Source organism: Bemisia tabaci, chromosome 5, assembly GCF_918797505.1.
Source record: "Bemisia tabaci chromosome 5, PGI_BMITA_v3".
NCBI lineage: Eukaryota > Metazoa > Arthropoda > Insecta > Hemiptera > Aleyrodidae > Bemisia > Bemisia tabaci.
This window is the reverse complement of record NC_092797.1, coordinates 26,969,936-26,991,673: the sequence shown is the minus strand read 5'-3', so window position 1 is coordinate 26,991,673 and position 21,738 is coordinate 26,969,936. Positions and strand designations below refer to the sequence as shown.

The following is a 21,738-nucleotide window of genomic DNA, read 5'->3' as shown; positions in this document are numbered from 1 at the left end:
CACGTTGACTGAACTTCTACAAAAAAGAAAAAAAATAATGGCATAATTTTGACATCGTCTGCATGGATACAATTTTCCGTTTTAATGGTCCTAAAGAAGAAAAGAAAAGGAAAGGAAAGGAAACAAGGAAGAAAAAAAGCGTGTGTGCGCAGGTAGTCACTCCACGAATTTCAAAAATTATACGTAGGTAAATGGGAGGTAATATTTTCAATGGGAGGGTTTTTTATTAACAGATTTCCTCGTCGAATCACAAAAACGACAAAATATGCTCAAATTGGCACCATTGAAACCAGTCTTGCCGCATTACTGCGATGATGAGCGCACTCGACATTGAAAACCCAGTCTTTTCTTGGCGCCCGCCGAAGTCTCAGTAATTATCGCTCACGTTTTGCGCTGTGCCGGTCGGTTGGCGCAACATCATTTGTTTTAGTGTAAAATATTGTGATTTAAGTATTCATTAATATATATTTATTAGTGTTTTTTGTGAATTTTACACAAATTGATCGTAGGCACCACAATCGCCCGGAATCAACCTTACTAACATTCAATTTTCACAATCACTGTTTTTCAAGATCCTTCCAAGTTTACCAAAGACCTGGTAGGTTCTAGCAGAAGCTGTATTGTAGTGTTAAATGTTAGTTAAATGAATATGCGCGAATACCATGACAGTCTGTCATTGACAGAGGTTTCGTGATTTTGCGTGTGTGTCTTCTTTAGTGTCTTGTGGGTTTCTTTTTTTCAATGCTATATATTCATTCGTCAAACTGGAAAATACACATTGTGCGTTGCGATTTGATGCCTCTAAATCATGTTCTTATCACATTTTTCTAAAGAGTAGAACCTGCAACATATCATTCTGTGTGCCCGTATAAAAGACTCTCGGTGGGAGAAAAAGAGGTGTAAAAAGAATGAGAGGACAAAGGAGTATGGAATTCTGTGGATAGTTGTTACAGAATTAAGGCTTAAATTGATTGAGCCGAGACAATGATACAGAGTGTATACCAAAAAAACTGGTTGTACGAAAATGCGTAAAGTAAGCGTAGTTAGAATCTTTGCGATATATTCTTTTGATTTCTTGCCGTCGCACGTGAATGTTGCTCGCAGGAATGGTTAGTCATCTTCACCTGTGTCAGAGTCTCGACTGAATTTATTCGTTTTCTCTCAGTCAGTGGTGCTTAATGACGAATGAGATTGTGCAACCTGAGATGCTAATTTTATTAAGTTCAATCAATAATTAAAGAGCTGAGGTGTCATTTTGACTAATCTGACGTCGTAAGTGAGAAAATTAGTCAAGTAAATTGTTTAATACGACGATCAGCAACTATACTCGTGTATAGTAGAACTTTTTCTCATTCAATGATTTTAGGGATATCTCAATGTTTTTCCCTCTTATTTAAGGGAGATTTAGTATCAACAGATAGGGCACAGAATAATCAGTAAAACGTAATGATGGATCCCGGTTCGTATTCACGTTCTCATACGTAGGGAATTACTTTTGATTTTGGAATGACCATCTCTCCATCGTATTACGAGGAAAATGGAAGAAACATGGCTAAACGTTAATGAGACACGAACTGTGACGCTGTAAGTCACGGAATGTGCAATGCTGGTACATATCCGATGGGATTTCCAAGCGGTAAATATTAGTCAGATTTTTCTAGCTTGCTCTGATAGCTATACATATAGCGATAATAAAACTTCCAAATCACGTGCTTCGGTTTGCGACGTTGCAGACTTTCTGTCATACTTTATTTTTTAAATAGAAAACGCTATGTACTCCACGTCAACTCTTAGAGATTAACGCAATTTTACTTCTCTGCACGCAAAAAAACTCTGAGAAAATTTCAAGTAATTATGCTAATACGTCCTCCTTTAAAAAATTAAATAGGAGTGGAGTGCTTTGAAAACGCCATAGACGAGAGATACGCAATTTGGGAATTTCACGGTCGATATACTGAGTCCATACAAATTAATTATGTGAGAATAACTTATGGTTCCGCTGGCTCAGCTATAACAAATATTTACGCAAAGTTTTTATTTCAGTCTTTTTTTCAACATTTACATTGAAATGCTACTTTAGATTGGAAAGACCACACATATTATGTCCATTGAGATTTATTTAAATACCACGAAGTAACATCACTGTGTATCCATAGTTGTGGCTGTTGATACTTTTTTGTACTTCAGTCATGAATACTAATTGATTGTTGAGTGTACCAAAATGTATCGAGGGAATACTGAAGTCGAGGACATCCTCTTTGCTGTCGGTTCGCTAACCGCCTCAGTCAGACAAATCAGGCATACTCATCATGTTAATTAGGGGATCATCATAACTCATGATACGGGCGGACAGAAAGTGATCCTTAAATAGAAGCTGCTCGTTTTGGAGGTAAAATGAGTGGAATTAAAGACAATCCTTAAGATCATACTTCCGTGCTAAGAAAAAAACACCGTATGTCGCACGTTGCCAAATTTTTACCGATACAATATTTATTTTCGAGGAAGCATATAAATATTTCTCCTTGTACCTACATCAGGTTGAATTGTAAATAACACTCTCTGAAACCTTGGAGGACAGAATTCACAAGTTTTCCCGAGAATTCGTATTGTATGAAGTAAATTTGGCAAGCATAGGCTCGCACAAAGTCTTTCTTGTGCACGGCTGTATTGAAGAACATCTTACGTCACCTTTACATACTATACATATAAGCCGTCACATTTATCATGTCACGTATATGACTCATTTATTTCCATTCCAGGTCTTTGGAAACAAACGAAATGCTGAAATCTAAAAGAGGTCATGGCGTTTGTAATCACTTTTAGGTACAGTCTCTGAAATAGGTACGGCATTTGTTGCAATTACAATTTAATTTGTTCTAGAGGTCATTCATGAATTACGTAAAATCTTTCATTGCAGAAGTTTCTCAAAACGTGTAGGGTGAGGGAGAAGTATAACTGAGAAAATAATCTGATTATAGACTTCCTAAATCATGGACGGTCCCACTGAATCATTATTGAATCCTTAGACGAAAAAGATGCGGGAAAAGACACTAATGACGCTTCAAAAGTCATTTTAATGTTTTCCAATTTTAATCATATTTTCAGTTATACATGTATTCCTTGGAATTTGTGAGCTGCGTGGAAAAAAATAAAAGCAATAAAGTTAATTCCAAATTGCTTCAACTTTTTCACTCATAAAAAATAAAGAAATTAGCATTTCGAGCCCCACAAAACACTGAAGTTTTTGTTTGGCTAATTAATTGGTTTAAATTGAAAATTTCAATTTAAGAAAGTACATGTCAGGCCTTACATAGGCCTTACTTTATGATTTGTGGCGTTTAACTTTCGTACAGGCTACGAAAAGGCTGAATAATTGAAAATGCATGGGGAACGCAAAAAATAGTGAGACATGTGGTGAAACTTTAAAAGAACGGGGAAAAATCGCAAAAATCGGTGCTTAATGAATAAAATTTTACTGACTTTGTGCAATCTCATGGAAACACTGATGCAAAACATATTGTAATGATCTCTGAAACGAACTCACCCAATACTCGCATTAAATTAATTATTTTTACGATCACAATGAATAAAAGAAATCCTGAGGGTATATGTTTTCATTTAAATGGTTTATTTTCAATTAGTTAATTATCTCAATATTTGTTTCAAGTTCAAAGATATTCACGTGAAATTTTATGAAAAAAAATTACACGACTTAACCCACAGCGCGTCTGTTGGCACGACGAAAACTGCAATTGTGCCTACTATATTTTGATTCCTTCGTAAAGTATGCAGACCTTATATACAAAAAATGACACAATCTTTCCTATTTTCAGCCTCAATTATGCCGTGCCTCAAATTCATTAAGGAAGTTACTTTCTTCACATCATTATTCTTAAGTCTTCAGTGTACACTTCAAGCACCGCAAAGTAAGTTCTATCAAAGTTCAATTTCACCTAATTCCCAAATAATGTACTTTTCTCGCAAAAAAAAGGAAACTCCTGTAATAGCTAGTATGCTCAGATTGGTTACGTTGCAGAGGGTTCGTTTGGAATCCAAATCCATGGTTATGATTTTCGGTGAGGTGTAATAAACCGTTGGCTTTATCTAAAATATATTGAAAATACTTAAAATTACCTACAATCATAACGGAAGTGACTGAATTTATTCTATTGCTTCAGTCATGATGTCATATCCATCTTTATCGGAAAAATTTAACCGTCGCACAGTGGATCGAGTTAATTAGAGAGGTCGGACATGAAATTTTTGACAAAAACTGCGAATTTTGATGTTTCTTTCGACACATTTTGAAGATCAAGGTGTGCTCCTAGAAGAAAACTTCACGAGGAAACCAATAGTAACATTTTTACATCCTCGAAGTTTTGTATGAACGGAGTTATGCGCGTTTAAAGTTTCCAAATTTTGTCCGACCTTTACTATTGACTCGATCCACTGTGCGTCGCGTCGTGTACCTAAGCGGTCTCGTGACATGAAAAAAATCATTCTTAAAAAAGAGAGTTACACAGACTTTTAGGGGTTCTGAGTGTAAAGACTGAGTGAAATAAACTTTCTCGAATTTTTTTAAAATTCATTTTTTCTAAAAACAGAAGAAAAAGTAACCTTCACAATATGTAAATCAACGTATAGTCTCATTTTTGGACTCGCCAAAGAACGTGGCTATAAAAATACCCGGAGCGGCAATGAGGCGACTGTAGCGTGCTCTGGCGGAATGAGACGTCGTTACAGTCTAAAAAGATATGTATGATTGATAAAACAATTATGGAATACCACGAGGAAAATAATGATATCAAAATCACCGAGAGAGTGCCGCCATTATGCAAATAATTTATTACTTTTTCTAATTTTTTTGTGCTGACTTATGAGAAAAGTCGTATGAGTGTTTTTGGAATGCTGTTGGGGAAAAAAGTTTTCATAATTATGCTTGAGTGAGCCTTTCAGACATTTTCCTCTTACCTTCAATTTGCTGACACATCCCAGCATAAAGCTTAGAACTCGGAATTATTAAATCTATGCACTCGCAGTGCTTTGTCATGTCAAGTCAGAGATGCCAGATAACTGATTCATCGTTGGTTAGTAGAAGCCCTTATTCTTGTTGTGTTTCAGATGTTCTCCTGGTGAGGACCCTATGGTAAGAATTTTTATCTTTTCCATGGGTCATTTTTTAACAGCAAATGTGATAGTGCATTCTTACGAGTCTACTTTTCTATACCTGCGTTAAAGTCTCCATGATAATTTCATCCTGGAGGTCGAGCACACCAACCAACTCAGCGAATTACATTTAGTTCCATTTTAAAATTATACTCCTCATCGAATTCGAACCTTTTGAACACTTCCGTGCCAAGGAAAAACGCCGTATGAACATTCGAGCGTTGCCAAACTTCCTGCGATAAAATGTATATTTTTGAGGAGAGTTATGAATATTTTTTCTTGATATTTTCAAATAATTTAGATATAATTTTAAAGAAAATCCTCTGAAAAATTGAACGGAAAATATTCACGAGTATTCCTGAAAATTCGTATTTAATCAAAGGAAATTTGGCAACTGACGGAGGCTCATACGGCGTTCTCCTTTAGCACGACAGAACGGACCTGTGATATTATCATTTGACTGATCCTGCATACACTAATCTAGTTTAATTTTTTGAAAAAAACTTCTCAAACGTCGGGTTTTTTAGTGTTTAATCATTCGATTTGGAGGATTTGACATTTATATATCACAAAAACTCTGACCGGATTAATATTTACGACTAATGGATATTATTTTTCATTATTTAAAAGAAAAAACTTCGTCATCGCACTAATTGATTACCTTGACTTGAAAGAAGGTGGTTTATACAAAGCAACGACTTACCTTTTACGGAAAAATCGTCGTTTCCCATATAGAGGAACATAACTCTATTCCAAGGTTGCAAAATTGACTATAAAAATTAAATTTTTCACAAGAATGTCTCTGTTCAATTTTTCCCCAAATTGTGTCTGATTTTTGCTAGAGGTCAGAAGAAAAATCAGTGGAATTTTTAGTTAGAGACGCCCAAGTTTCTCCTGGTGAAAATGCAACTTGCCAAGAAACATTTGACAACCTTGAAAAGTAATTTCGCTATGCTGTGAGGACGACAGAATATGGACACAGAGATGTGGCCCAGATTGTCGGTAATACCGTCGGTAAACCTTCTATTTCAAAAAGGTGCATTTTGTATTTAGGTTTCTAAGTTGGACCTTGACATTTTTGCAAACACACATTCTCCTGTGTTTAATTAGAAAGTATGTTTCTGAAAAATCGCTTCGTTAATCCCCTGTCTTGAAATATTACTTTTCATTAGTTATCTGTTCCTTTTGCAGATGACCTATTGACATCTGGCCGTGGCGAGCGCTGTTTCACACCGAGCAATGAAGTGGGGACCTGTGTGCGGTTGGAGGACTGTCAGTCCCTCCTGGCCCTCGGTCAGAAGCCGGCCCAATCGCGAGCAACGTACTATCTCGAGAAATCCACATGCAAGACTGATAACCTGAAGTGCTGCCCAAACCGGGATTTGAAAAATCCATCTCGTCCCACCTCCAGCACCCAAAATTCAGCCCCCATAGATTTTCCCACGAATGCACCGAATTCTACCGAATTCGTTACTCCGGTTTGGCCGCCAACATCGGGTTCCAGACCGTCGACGACAAGCTCCAGACCGACGACGACTGAGTCTAGACGACCGACTTCTTCATCCAGACCAACGACTACTAGAGCGACATGGACTACGTCAACAACCACAGAGTCAAGACGAACAACGACCACGTCTAGTTCAACGATAGATGAGTTTCGGCCGACAACAAGAGGGCCTCAATCAACAACCACGATGCGGTCGAAGACGACCTCGGGGCCGAATAAGTCACAAAACTTAACAAGAATCAACGAGAGAATGAAACTGTTGCCGTCTGATTGCGGGAAGAGAGAAGTGTCTCCGCTTCAAAGAAAAGTCGTGGGAGGTGAACCTGCTGTTTTAGGTGAGTTAACTTTGTGAATTGCATGTATTGAGGAACGATCGGTTTCCTCTCGGAAGGCGACAGCGTGGACGTCCTGTGAAAGGTTGGCGACGAGGGGTGGTGGAGGAGATCAGAAGGTGCCAATTGCCTGATGATCTCTGGGAGGATAGGGGGCAATGGCGATTGGGCGTAGCAGAGCGCGAGGCTGCGCTGTGAAAGCGGCATAATGTATGTATGTATTGAGGAGCTTTGCCTAAAAGTGTCAGTGGTGATTGACACTTAATTGGACGTATTTCTGTCAAATGGAACTAAGCACCAATTTGAGTTTCTTTTGAAGAATTTAGAATGCCGGATAGCGCGTTCTGTCAAACGGAACTAAGCGCCATGGAAAAGCATTGAGAGCATAGGACGGAAATTCAGTGAAATTTTCGGCCAGCTTCGTTGAGAAATTTCTCTGTAAATAAATTAAAAGGCAGCGAAAATTTTGAAACGTCGCATATGGCGCTTATGATACTTTGGCCGGAAGATGATTTGATGATTATTCACATCATCACTGCATCTGAGGATTTGAAATGCCTTGCTGGCCTTAACGCCAGACCGACCTTCCCTCGAAATTTAAAAATCCATTTTAAAAAGCATATCGTGTTCGGTAAATAGTTTAAAATGACCACAAAGAATCGATTTATCTAAGTAATGGAGGTCATAAAGAAGAAAGACAAAGTTAAGAGAATTTTGCAGTCCTTGACTGACAGAGAGTTTGTAAGAACTTATGAAGGAATTATTTATTTCACTCTGATTAATACCTTCTTTCTCAATAAAATCTGAGTATGTTAGTGCAATAACATCACGATGAGGATTGATGTTTGAAAAATAAAAATATGTATTCACTGTGGAGCAATCAATTTATGTGTGTTTTAAGCTAGTTATGTATTTGTATCCAACCATTCATTCCCGCATTAATTTTTAATCGCTAGGTTACCGATGAAAATAGGAGGGATCAATGAAAAATTACAGTTGAAAAATGCAGAAAACGATAAAGGTCTAGTAATATTTTTGATTGTATCATTATTTTTCATCATATTTTCTGCATACTGTCAGTTTGTAGCTTTTGTTTCCCTATTTTTGAGCATTATAGTGGAGAGTGCTTTCTTTCATAATTCCTTTCTCATTATTTTCCCTCTTTTATAAAATCTGTTTCAATTTTAGGCGAATATCCTTGGATTGTTGCACTGGGATTCCGGAATCAATTTATTGCGGATGCTGTCCCTAAGTGGAGTTGTGCGGGCACTTTGATTACTGACAGACACGTTGTAACTGCTGCTCACTGCGCCAGAAATGGTAGAAACATGATCATGCAAGTAATTTATTCCCATTTATCCCTCCAAAAGTTGAAGTCGAAAAATATGAGGAAATATCGCAAAAACTGCCGATAAAATTACATTTTGTAGTAGTGGTTTTTAAAATGTATCATGCTCCACACACGGAAAAAAATTAAATGTTGATTTAGCATTTATACTGTTAAAAAGATGTCCAACAAGTTTCAAATGCTGATTTTACAATACAAAAATGCTAACATAACATTTTAATTTGTACGTTTTGCAGTGGGCGTAGTTACGTTAACATTTCTTAAAATGTAAAATCAGCATTTGAAACTTGTCAGACATCTTTTTAACAGTATAAATGCTAAATCAACATTTAATTTCTTTCCGTATAATGGCTGTATGGCACCTGAAGTGAGTTCTAACTTAACTTCATAGAGGCGTCAAGAAAAGGGCACATAAATTTTGGAAGTAGAAGGAAAAAGAAAAATGTTTAATTGCAAAGTACTGAAGAATTTAAGGATTCCTGCTCATCGATTTCGAATACGTTTATTTCAACATTAAATATATTAGTACATAAACAGCACGTTAACATACTTATTTTATTTACCCTACATTAAAACACAAATAAAGTCCTAAGGCTATTGCCATAATGCATCGACGTAATGCTTAAATACAGAGAATTCGCCAAGCCCTGGAAACAGGGAAAACTGGTGCTTCTTCCAAAATCTGGGGAAAATGTTCCGAGGGAATATAAACCGATATGTATGTTTTCTGCCTTTAGCAAAATTTTCGAATACGTGATCTCAGTTCGTCTGCTTTCCAATGTGTCACTTAGGGATAGACAGTTTGGGTTCTTTGAGGGTCGCTCATACTGTGCAGGCCCTGCAATGTCTAAAAAGATCCTTTGAGCAGATCAAAAACTGACGTAAGAGGGTTGAGGTATCTTGCTCGCTGTTGCGCTGTATATCTCCAACGCCTTTAACTCTTTAAACTGGAAGGATATAATGCGTTCTCCAGATAATCAAATGTCACATACCTAGTAAAACTACTTCAATCTTATTTTTCCGGAAAATCTGTCGGACATACCCTCCAGGTGTCAAGTAGAATAGGACAAGGATCGATACTTGGACCTCTAATTTTTTCCGACCAAAAACCTGATTCTTTCGAACCGCGGCTCTTATCTCCACAATCGTGGACCAGTAGATACGGATAAATGTATACTCTGAAAAACTAAGGTTGCCACGCCTGAACACACTTTCTTTAGGTGTAATATAGTCTCGATTCAGAGAGCAAAGTTGGAAACAATCATCGGCGAGGGGCTGGAGGTTGAAAGAGTTCTCTCCCTCTAATGTTAGAAAATTAGGAAAAATGGAATGCAATCCAGAATTTCTGAAATCTGGTGGAACTAGAATTCAACCGTCGCGTCATCGTGCCAATGATATTTATATTTAAATAAAATAATCATTAATATGTTTAGTATTTTTCCTCTAAAATTTGAGTAAACTTTAGTAAATTTACTGAGTTACTTTTTATGGTTGTTTTTTAGACTTGTTTAATGTTGCAGGTTTGTAGCTAGGGTTGGCGAGTTAAATCTTGATGAAAATGTACAAGATGGTGCGTCGCCAGAGGACATACCGATCAAAAAAGTGATCGTCCATCCGAGCTATGATCGAGGATTAATAGTTTCATCTTATGCAAATGATATTGCTATGGCCGTTCTGGAGAGAATTGTGTCATTCTCCAGTAAGTTACATTATACATATTTATATAAATCATTAGTTTTTCTCGGTAAATTAGAAAAAGATAATACATGTATCAATTTTTGACGTTACAAATATTTCCTTCTAAAAATATTTGAATGCAAAAATACCATATTGTAATAAAACGATTTGACATGTTTTGCAGCACAGTGCCTAAAACAATGAACAACTTTGGTTAATTTCCGTAAAAAAACAAATGAATAAAGCATAAAATTTTGAAATACCGCAATTGCGTAAATATTCTCGAGGTTCCAGTATGGACTGATTTATACAGATTGTCTTTTTCTTTTACTCCAGTGCAGTGGTGCGGACCAGGGAGGGAAGATGAGGGTCATCCTTTATTTTTGTCATGTCATATCCCGTAATATTGTTAATGTTTCATTCCTGCTTTTATAATGTTTTTACGTTTGTAGGAAATGTTGGACCGATTTGTTTACCCGTTTTGCAAGAAAATAGGAATCGCCTCTTTGAGGGCCAGCTGTCACAAATCGCTGGCTGGGGATCAAAAGAATTCCGTGAGTAAACGTCTTGACTGATTTGTCTACATAAGCAGAAGAATTTCATGTCGTGAAAAATCAAAGTAGGTATCAAATAAAATAAGAAAGCAGCATGGACACCGCGTCTCATGAGCTGATAGGGTGGGCAATAACTGCGCACGGTGCGGCCTTTAGTTCTACGTCTCAACTCGCTCCATGAAAGTTTTGTTTTCTTTTACCTTGCTGACTATTTTTTGCCTTAAAAGTGACTAGAAAAGTGTGAACATGAAAGCGAATGAGAAAGTGACGAATACGCTTGTCATGGAGAAATAGAAAGAGAGACAGAAGAAATGCGGGAGAATAGGATAGCCGAAAAATCTGTCTCGGGGCAAATTTAGAAGAAAATTTTGCGTAACACGCGACACCCTCCTTCAGCTGTGATGAATGATATCTAAAATACAATGTAATTGTAAATGTTATGTATTGTCTTCATTTCAATGTGATCAGGTTTTTTTTTAATTGTACATAGTTTACATTTTGTACAAAAATACCAATAGATGAGGATTACAAATTTAAACAGCTTACATTCAACTTATAAGATAAACCTTAACGAATAACTTTACAAATGTAATCAGGTGGACCAGCTACTCTGGAGCTCTTGCGCGCTCAGCTGCCTGTGGTTTCTACAGCTCAGTGTAAAACAGCATATGCGGAAGAAAGGAGCGCTGTTATTGACGAACGGGTGATTTGTGCGGGTATAGACACCGGCGCAATCGACACTTGTCAGGTAGGAAACTTTCATTTGGTAATAAACCGAGGGGATCGGTCGTTGAATCGTTATGGAATAACCTTCATCCATGAATCTTTATCTTCGCGAGGCAATTTATCGATTGGGATCATTCTTAACGATTTGATAAACCTGCAGTTGAAGAGCGAAATAAATTATTATGAAAATCCTCCGGAGAACATTTTAAAACGCTCGCTCCCTTACAGGACCGGATTAAGGGGATGGCCACATGGGCCGCGGCCATCTTCTTGAATATAGGTATCAAAAAAAGAGGAAACAAAATCGGATTCAGAAAATGAATTACAAACGAGAAAAGACGACAAAATCTCTCATTTCCTCAGAGTAAAAGTATAGTAATTTCTAATTTTTTCGTCTCTCGATGATACAAGAGACAACACCTTCAATTAGTCGAGCTAAAAGAGAAACCAAACACGCGCAATTCGACCTGGAACGGAGCGGCGCGGCGGTCAGCATGAAACGCATAGCGCCTACAAGACTGCATGAATACTTCACGCATTGCGTCAAACACGCTGCGGTCAGCAGCAGTCGGCTGGAAACGCAGAGCGCCTGCAAGACTGCATGAATACTTCACGCATTGCGTCAAACACACTGCGGTCAGCAGCAGTCGGCTGGAAACGCATAGCGCCTGCAAGACTGCATGAATGCTTCACGCATTGCGCCAAGTGCGGTCGGCGCGGCGATGGAAGTTAAAATTTTTAACCACATTTATGTTTGTTCTTTCATAATTTTTTCGTTTGTTTTTTATAAATGGAAGGCCTTGTCCAAACAAGGATGGGTTTACGGAACTGAACTTATGTAAGTGTTGACAGGGCTTTCACAAAAAATGTACCCAACTTGAGTAAACGCGTCTCATACACCCCTTCCCCACTGGCACGTTCACTTGATGGTTTTTATAGATCGTAATCGACGGATCACCCGGGTGAGATTATATTTTTATCGATTGGTTCAATAAGTAACCACAGCCTCAAAAGTCAATTTAGAAATCTGAGGTAACGGGTCTTAAATGATTGAATTTTTACTCTCTGGCAATGAAAAGTGAAATTGTTAGGACTTTTCTCATTTTCAGCTTTTCCAAATTGAATCCTAAAATTTTTTTTAAGGGTTATGTTCTATTGTTTTGAACCAAACGATACATCGAACTACTGTCGAATACGATCTATTAATGTTTCAAAACAAATGAGAAAGGGGCGGAAAAATACGGGCGGCCCATGGGCGGCAAGTAGGTAAATCCGGCCCTGCTCCCTCACAACTCCTTGACTTAAATTTGTTTATTAAAGCCTGAGTACACGCTCAAATTTTCATCAATCTCCGATCAAAGGGTGACAGGTACGCACCACGCACCATCTACCATAAATTTTTCGTGGCCTGCAAAAATTTGATGGTAGATGATGGAACTGTGGGTCTCATTTGTAATCTGATTTCCTCACAACCGTGCTTATTTCACGCTCATTTCAAACAGCACGCTGTTTTAATTAATTTTACCTATCAATCTAGATAACTCTCGACCGCCATTTTTGTCATAATTTTGATCGGAAATTGACTGAAATTTGAGCTTGTATCCACGCCTCTAACTACCGGAAGTCTAAGGCTTTTCAGTGGGCAGAAGGAACTCTCCACAGGAGGTTCAAAGTCAAGGTGGTTCTAAGATGCGTCATATAAATGCAACTTTAGGATTTGGCCTAAATAAAAATACTGAATTGATGGGTTGCAATCATTCGCCGAATCGAAATTGAAAGTTGCCCTTTAAGGCAACTGGTTTAAGATACACATTTAACGCATCTGAAAAATCAGAATTTAACTCATAACTTCACAATTTGCGCTCTATTTTATTTGTAAAATTATAATTGGAAATCTCGTGCCCATTTTACGTCTAAAATACAAAACGCACGATCTTAATTTCGAAATACAGAAGCGTCCAAGCCTCTTCATTTGGAGTTACCGAGCAGAATTCAACTGCTGGAAATCCAAAAAATGTGAATCGACAGAGTACAAATACATGATCATTTTCTCCTAAAAAATGTAGCGTTTTATGACTGAGACCGGCTTTCTTTTGGAATATCGAGATTTTCGAATTGGCGATCGTGTACTGTAAAATGTCAAAATTTAAAACTACCTGCTAATCAGAATAAATTTAGGTAAATAAAAGATACACAATTTGATTAATCACCGAAAAAAAGTGAGGTTGATTTAACATTCAAGATGTAAAAATAGTGTTCGAGAACTTATAAAATGCTGAATTACTCGCTACAGCAGTCATTTTAGCAATGCCAAGATGTAGACCTAACTGCGGTGGCGGGTAATTCAGCATTTTTTAAGTTCTTGCACACTTGTTTTACATCCAGAATGTTAAATCAACTACATATTTTTTTGGAGGTAGTATTAAAAATTACATGATTTTCGTCTCCCTTTGCCCTCGTAATTTTTTACTCCAAACTTTATGAACCGCTGCTCAGGACGTAAGCTTTAATATATGTTGACCGGTAATGTTTACCGCAATACCAGGTTACACGATCAGACCTTCACATGACCCAGCCACGTTTTACAACGGTCCCTTTACTACCTTAGATAGAAGCACGGAATTTAGTTGAGGACTTGAGACTTGAGGTGCGACCTGTGTGTGCGAAATGGTATCATTCGATTTTGAAGGAGTTTTAAATTCGTGCGTCTACTGAGGTCAGAGAGATAGACTCTGCATTGAAGAACTACGTCTAAATGTCCTCCTCGTTTTTACTCCACAAGTTTATTCGTCATTTTATTTATAAAAAATAAAAAAATGTAAAGTGATTTGTAATTTACTAATTGTAACTTCATTTTAGGGTGACAGCGGTGGACCTCTGATGACAGAGTTGAATGATACATTCAATTTGATCGGCGTCGTTTCTTTTGGAATTGGCTGTGGAAAAGCGAACACCCCTGGCGTATATACGAGGACAACAGCGTTTCTCGATTGGATCTTAGACGTAATAGAAAATCAGTCGACGCGGTAGCCAAGACTGTGAAACAATGAGTCTTTGAGCAGTTTGAACCTAAAGAACCTCTAGGGAATTGAATTATGTAAATCCACAGGAAGAAAATAACACCAACCGTTCGTTCACAGATTGAAGACAAAGATGAGTCAATTTCCCCATCATCTTTACCAAAAGGACGTATCTATTCAGAAACTAGCGGCGAACTCTCACGATTTTATCGTGTGTTTTTTTGTTGGCACCATGTGCTTCGATCACTATCTAATAAAATACATTGTCCACCCAGATATTATGTGTAAGCATTTGGAGATCAAATGTTTAGCGCTAAAAGATCCGCTATTGTATTGCAATGTAAAAAAGAATATAATGAAATACATAAAAAATGAAAAATCAGGTGAATACAGTTATTTTATGGCACGTTACGTTTTTCCATCACTAAGCCTCAGCCTCAAATATGTTTTTACAAAACTTTCCGTCATCTGAGTCATCATGATTAGTCATTACGATTTTCATTGCGATTTATTGTCTTTTGAATGAGCCACTAGAGAGAGCAAAAATTGAACACCATAAAACATGTTGCCTTTTCAAAGAGTCCCGTAAAAACGACGTACAACCTAAAAATATAATAAATTCACTCGTATTTAATTTTTCTCAATAACACGTTTCTCCCATCCATATTGCCCGGTTTGTGAATTGGCCGAAGTTCTTGCTCATTCCGTGAACTAAGCACCCGTTCCACGGACTGGCTATCTAAGAGTCTGATAATTACGTCAACGGGCCGGTCATTAAATTTAAATGCATATTATATACTAATAGATGAATGTCCTCCACTGAACGACTTCTGTTGAACTATTCGCGAGATCTTCAGTGAAACTTAAAAAATATCAAAACAATTTACTGGCAATGTAAATAAATTTTACAACTTATTTTTTCTCAGAAGTTCATAATTTATAAGAGTATTTTAAATTTAGTAAATATTTTTAGTATCTTGAATAAGCGTGCTGCAAATTCAAAAATTTGAGGTGCCTCAGCTTCAAAAAGACGAGACTGAGTTGAATGTAGCCCATTGATGCAACTATAAGTGTTCCACGGATGTGCGTGTTGCATGTTCAAAATTGAAGGCGCTTTCAGTTTACTCGCTTCCTCGGAGATGTGCGGCACTCTCATCACAGATTACTTTTAAAGGAGAGTGTTACAAGTTAGTGACACGAGACCAGAGTAGCTAAGGCCAATCATTGAATCGGTCCTTCTTACAAAGACTCAAGCGCTATAGCTGAGCATGCTGAGTTTACAATATTAGCCCAATGCCCGCAAACTCCAAAACATGTTCGGTCTGTCTACCCTTAAAGATACGCATAGTAGCCAGTGGTGTGGCTAGAATTTTTTCGTAGTTGAGGGGAGAAAAGATTCTTTTTAAAAGAAGTGACATTAGCGGTCCAAAAGTTAGAAATTTAAGGTCGCAGGTAATTGCGCATCGAAACTACTTTGGGTCATACTTTGACGAAGCGGAAGAAAGGGGGGGGGGGGGTTAAGACATTCCGGCAAATCTTCTTATCAGCTCAAACGGAAATAGGATTCCGCAACCCATTTTGCTATGGTTTCCGACATGAATAGATAATCGATTCCTCCTTCCGATGTGTGGCAAAATCCAGACCAACCAATCAAATTTTTTTCCTCGCTCTGGATCATTCAAGGAACAATAGGCGACTTATAATCATTAAATCAGATCATTACTTACAGTTTCTGCATGCGTTGTTTCGAGATTGGACTCATCGAATGCTAGTAAATCAATCCATCACAAAAGATTGAGATTGTTGAGGAGCTAGACCCACGATTCCTAAATTGAAATTCCTTACATAAACCATGAATGAGATGGATCATAATACCCATACGCCTCACCACTGGCTGTAAAACGAAAAACAAAAATCCAGACTGAGAATCTTGTTTAAAGCGCTTTACAGCGCTCGCTTTGCCAGGATGTGCACCTCTTTCCTGCCGTGCTAAGGTAAAACGCGGTATAAACATTCGAGAGTTGCCAAATTTCCTCCCATAAAATGTTTATTTTTGAAGAAAAATATAATTATTTTTCCTTAATATTTTCAGGAACTTCAAGAGAAATTGCGAATAAAATTATCTGAAAAATTAGAAGAAAAATATTCATAAGTTTAATACAAATTTCTTGTGTTATCGAAGGAAATTTGGCAACGCCTCAAGGTGCATACGGCGTTCTTTCTTAGCACGGTAGTTTTGTACTTGCAGTTTGTCTTACGTACTCCTCTTTTCTGGGCAACAACGTAAAGCGGAACTGATTAAACGGATGTTTTGTGAACCTCAATTGAAGTTCATATTGAGCGAGAGGGATCGATCTACAAAGAGAATTCCAAAAACCAAAATGATAATCTATGATTTAAAGATGACAACAAACGTTGGCAAACAATTTTGTATGCACTAAAAGAAAAATTGGATCGTGGACGTTATTTTGATTTTCTGGAAGAAATGTGTGTCTTTCACGCCAAATGATGCTAAATTATACCTCCTGAGCTCTGAAATAGTTAACTCATCACTGTAAAAAATAAATCTCTCGGATCCAGAGTCCATACTCTCAGAAAAGTCAACGAGAAAAAATATTCTTGATCCAATCGGATTTTTCCGTGAATCAAAAAGAAATCCGCTTAAATTAAGAGGCTTGGCTTTCGATTCAAGCCAAAATCTGATTAAATCAAGTGTAATTTTTCTTGTCAACTTTTTTGAGAGCCTGGATTCTGGATCCGAGATAATTTTTTTTCAATTGATTTCATTTTCTCCCACTTAAGGTGTTCTGACACCATCCCCAAGTTTTTTATGAAGTACTGAGTGTGACATTAGAACAGGTCTATAATACCCGGGCTGAAATATTTAGATGCTCCCACTGATGCTTCAATCATTTTCAGCCGAGTCTTTTCTTTATTTGCGCCGAATGAAATTCGGGACTTATCTCGATGACCGACAACTCTGTTCATCTGTCAGCGGTCTGCAGGTCATTAAGGCATATTTGTTTCTGTTTAGACAATAATGCCAATAAATTATTATTCATACTCATCTACTGTTACGCTAAATATTATGCAGTAAGTGTTGCCAAACAAGGGCTCTGTATTGTAATTTGGACTCCGCGGAATCTCATACCGGAGCGCTTTTTTGCAGCTGGCAACATTATGAATTGTCAACGCTGTAAACAATTAACACATCTCGGTGGTAATTGACACCGAGTGGTTTGCACCAATTATCGAAAAGCCCTTACCCGCGCGTTGTGGTGATTGTTGTGAAAGGTTCACTGCAAAAATGACGTGACATATCGCTGTATACTTCAAACTTTTTCGGTGCTGTCAATGCCTCTATTATCACAGCGAAATCATGTAGCAGTCTGTATGATTTTTCCAATAAAATTAAACGCGTCAAATTGTAAAATGTATGTGAAAATAGTTTGCGCATCGGCCAACATTGTGTAATTTTCAAAAGTTTAAAATCATATGGCTAATTAATACACATTATAACGCGCAACCTTTGACATCATGTTAAATAAAATGTCATCATTACTAAATTGAGTCAATTTTTCCAGAAAATAACTCCGGGTGAGAGTCCTCCTAGATTCAAACCCGAAATCTCACACTATAGTTACAGGACGTCTGTTTGAAATAATAGATACACCGTTTGAAACGATGAGAGTTCCTGTTAGTTTAGGAGGTCGCTGTCATTTTTGAGTTCATGGTCCCCGAATATGTCATCTTAAAAAGTAGCGTCAAGGAAATATCTCCCAGAAATACTCAGCATTTTGGTTACATCTGCGGATTGCCAGAGACACTCTGATTGCGCGAAAGTTACAGCATCAACTGAATATTTGTCAAAAATATCCAGCGTTTTTCGTCACATCAGCTGGTGCAACCCGTAATGTTAAGTATTTCCAGTAGATAATCAGTAGACTTGATGCTACTTTTTCAGACGACTTGTTTTGGGATCAAGAAATGGGATTGGGAAAACTCTGTCTGCCTCATTTTGAAATGAGACATTTCCTGGCATTTCTCTCACCTTCAGAGCCATACTGCACGGCAGAAGAGAAGGTCTGTCAATATTCACAAGTGTGTCCATTTTGGAGTGGGACATTAAAATGACTGTGACCTCCCGGACTGTGTCGATTCAACGAGAAATCTCATCCAGATTACTGATTGGAATTTCAATTGAGCCAACCGGAAATTTTGATCCGTGTGATTTCAGTTTTTGTTACCCATAACTCTAAAATTCTCATTAGTTCACTCACCTCATAGAAAATTACAATATCAGTTGAAGCATTATGCATTAAGCATTATTTTCATTATTACTGCGAGCGTTCGTCTTTCAATTCTGGATAGAGGATTTCCAGATTTCTTATCACTTGCATTGTTCCTCGCGTGAAAGTTTGATAAATAAAAAAGTGTACAATCTGATGACGTACTCCAGACCTCGTCTATTTAAAGAAAAAAATTAAATAAAAATAAGTTGGTTTTTGCAATCGCTAGCGATAGCAATATTCGTCATGGGAACTTTTGCTTCTGGGATATGAAAATTTTAAGGTACAGTTCGTTTGTAGTATCTTCAGAATTGAAGGGGCTTTGTAATTTTGTGTCGACATCTCTTTTTTAACATTTTTAATTTTTTTTCTTTGCATACAAGAAAGCTGTTATTTACCAATTATTTATTTTCGTTGGATTATGTATGGTTTTCGGAAGTTAACGCATTTAACTTTCAGTTTCGTTTTTTCGGCGTAAAGTATGATATTTTTACTCTACGCATATGCCCGAATACGCATCATAAGTGACCTATGTGCTTCCTAAGTTGCCATTTTTTTCATTCAAATAGATGTAACTGAAATTTTAGATGTGTACTACCTATACTACTTTCATGTCATTGCTTTATTTATTTATTTATTTATTTATTTATTTATTTATTTACTTTTTGGTATAAGGTATAAATTGTTATTTTTTGCTGAATTTTGGAGAAAATATTGCTTTAAGAACGTGGAATGTATATTAATTTTATTGAAAAAAAAAATACCATCATTAATTTGGGCGAAGAGAGAAAATATACATCAATATTTGGGTCAACATCTCCCTGATTATATAAAGGATGAATATATTACTATTTCTGTATCAAAAAACTTAGCTTTTGTCTTCAGAGATATAATGATTCTAGTCCCAGTCAATTTGTTTTATTGAAAAACAAAAAAAAAACAAAAAATAAATAAAAAAAACAACTGAAATGTTAGACATACTATTTTCATGTCTTTCTATTTGTATCAATTGGTACTTTTTGCTTAACTTACGAACGTTGAATGCAAATTAACTTTATTGAAAAAAGAAAATAACGTCATTAATTTGGGGGAACATGTGGCTGATTATATGAAGGAGGTATATTCCAGTATTTATGTTTAACATATTAACTCACGAGAAAATGTTCGTACATTTATCATCTAGTATTAATTATTTTTTGATGATTAGTCTAAAACATTCAATACAACCATTAAAAAGTAACACCCATCGTCGGGTATCGAACTCCCGATCGCCTATTGCCCGCACCTAATCAAAAATATGAGGCGGTTAAGTCAACTGGGCTATAACGGATTGGCGTGTGAGGGAGTAAAAATAGCATACAAAAGACTCGGGCAATGGGCGGGACTTATCACAAGAGACCTTGACGCTTGGGATATAGCGCATTGCTGTAGGAGCCATGGTTCGCACTGTTTTAATGTGTCTCGAGGTTCATCCCAGCATGCATTCCGATCGCGGCAGTTGAGCTAAGGCAATATTTGCGTATCCATGAATTAAATCAATCAATCAAGCTCTGATTTTGACTTCTTTGTCCGTAACGAGTCCTCCAGAGCAATTTTCCACCTTGTACGATGGTTATTATGTCTTTATTTCTATTTGTCAAATTTGAGGTGGGATAATGGCGGCTTCTCAAGAGCACCGAGGTAGGCGATCTTTTGCACCAACGAACAGAAAACTGATGGCGAAAAATAACCAATCAGAACCTCCCAAAAAAAAGAATTTGCCCAAAATCGGAACTTCGTGGTTCTGCGCAGATTTACCAGTCAGACACGACATCTCAAGGTGGAAAAAAACTCGCTGAAAGCGAATTTTAGAAATCAACACAACTTGACGTAGAGACATGATTGGCTAAAAAATACAACGGTTTTTGATACATCGGAAAATCAACCAAAAATCGAAGACTGGGCGAAACGCTCAAGGTCGCAGAGGCATAGGGAATCCCATAGCGATAGCAACGGAACGATTGTAATATCATGGGGAACTCCGTTCCCATGACAAAATTGTAAGAAAAAATGTTGGTGGACGCATGATTCACCTTATGAATCGTCAATTAAGGAGAGAGCCCTGACTATAAGACCTTGCGTTCCTTGATTTCCTTTTTAATAGCACGGTATTTAAGCCTCGAGAGATTTCAGTACTGAAACTTGTCTCCAAATAAACGTTTCATTTAGATCAATACATCTCTCTGAGCTTTACATTTTTTTAAAAATAGAACAATGGCTGCTCTAACAAATACATCATCAGAAAAAAAGCTCCCCGTTCATGAAAATTTTAAAGAAAAGAACGTGATTTTCGATATCCGGATCAAAACTATTCAAAGTTATGCATGATTGCATCATATTCAAACGCAAATGGCGAGATCGGTACACTTCCTTGCTGGAATGTCCTTTGCATTAGCTACTTCGTCACAGAAAATTAATTAGGAAACAGTCCATACGCTAAACAGTTTTACCGTTTTATTATCTTTTCGTGCCCGGATACAAAACATTTTATCAGAAAAATGTATACCAGCACGCCCTGAGGATGCGTCCTGAATGCATGAGAGAAAAAGAGGGGAGCGAGAGAAGTAAGTTGCCGAAATCCCTGATGGAGAGATATTTACTTTCTTTAGTTTCGTTCTATGTGTGCATGATCTTCCCTACAAAAACAACGTTCCACTGACTCAAATCTGAACAGTAGTGATCACAATTTCCTCAAAGCGAGCCACTGCTCTAATTATCTGGATAAACTGATGGGTAATGTCAATGGGACGGACAAAATCGAAAAAAATGATTCCCAGTTAGCACATTCTTGAAGGCTGGATGTTTTCGGTGCAGACAAGTAATTAGCGCTTTGCCGATAATAACTACGATGTAGTGCCATTGAATAACATCTCGTTTGACGTCAGAAATGTTGACACACAGCTCTGGGCAAAAAGTTTGCGACGGCTGCAAAAAGTCACGAGACAGAGGAGGATGACAACGTAATTGAGATTCGACCCCTAAATTTGTCAGGTTTGTAATTCAGACCAATTTATTTGAAGGTATGCTCAATTGTTGGCCCAAATGTCATTTGGAAAGGCTGGAATGTAACCTTTAATTAG

General features: G+C 37.3%; 1 protein-coding gene across 2 annotated transcripts; it reads left to right on the top strand.

The window, feature by feature from the left end:
• The first annotated feature begins 346 nt into the window (after positions 1 to 346).
• Positions 347 to 14,713, top strand: LOC109037519 (venom serine protease Bi-VSP). Of its 2 annotated transcripts, XM_019052236.2 has the most exons (9): positions 347 to 598; positions 2,760 to 2,841; positions 3,834 to 3,926; positions 6,358 to 7,008; positions 8,194 to 8,341; positions 9,874 to 10,052; positions 10,483 to 10,584; positions 11,181 to 11,332; positions 14,170 to 14,713. In XM_019052236.2, exons 3-9 carry the CDS (start codon positions 3,842 to 3,844, stop codon positions 14,338 to 14,340), a joined length of 1,488 nt encoding a protein of 495 aa, XP_018907781.2. In that variant the 5' UTR covers positions 347 to 598; positions 2,760 to 2,841; positions 3,834 to 3,841; the 3' UTR covers positions 14,341 to 14,713. The 2 variants fall into 2 exon arrangements, with proteins under 2 accessions (XP_018907781.2, XP_018907782.2); XM_019052237.2 differs by lacking the exon at positions 2,760 to 2,841.
• Positions 14,714 to 21,738: the final 7,025 nt, after the last annotated feature.

Coding starts and splice junctions, on each gene's coding strand:
- LOC109037519 (XM_019052237.2), top strand. CDS start 3,842: ATGCCGTGCCTCAAATTCATTAAGGAAGTTACTTTCTTCACATCATTA. Junction 8,342..9,873: donor AATGGTAGAAACATGATCAT/GCAAGTAATTTA, acceptor TTAATGTTGCAG/GTTTGTAGCTAGGGTTGGCG. Junction 10,053..10,482: donor GAGAATTGTGTCATTCTCCA/GTAAGTTACATT, acceptor TTACGTTTGTAG/GAAATGTTGGACCGATTTGT.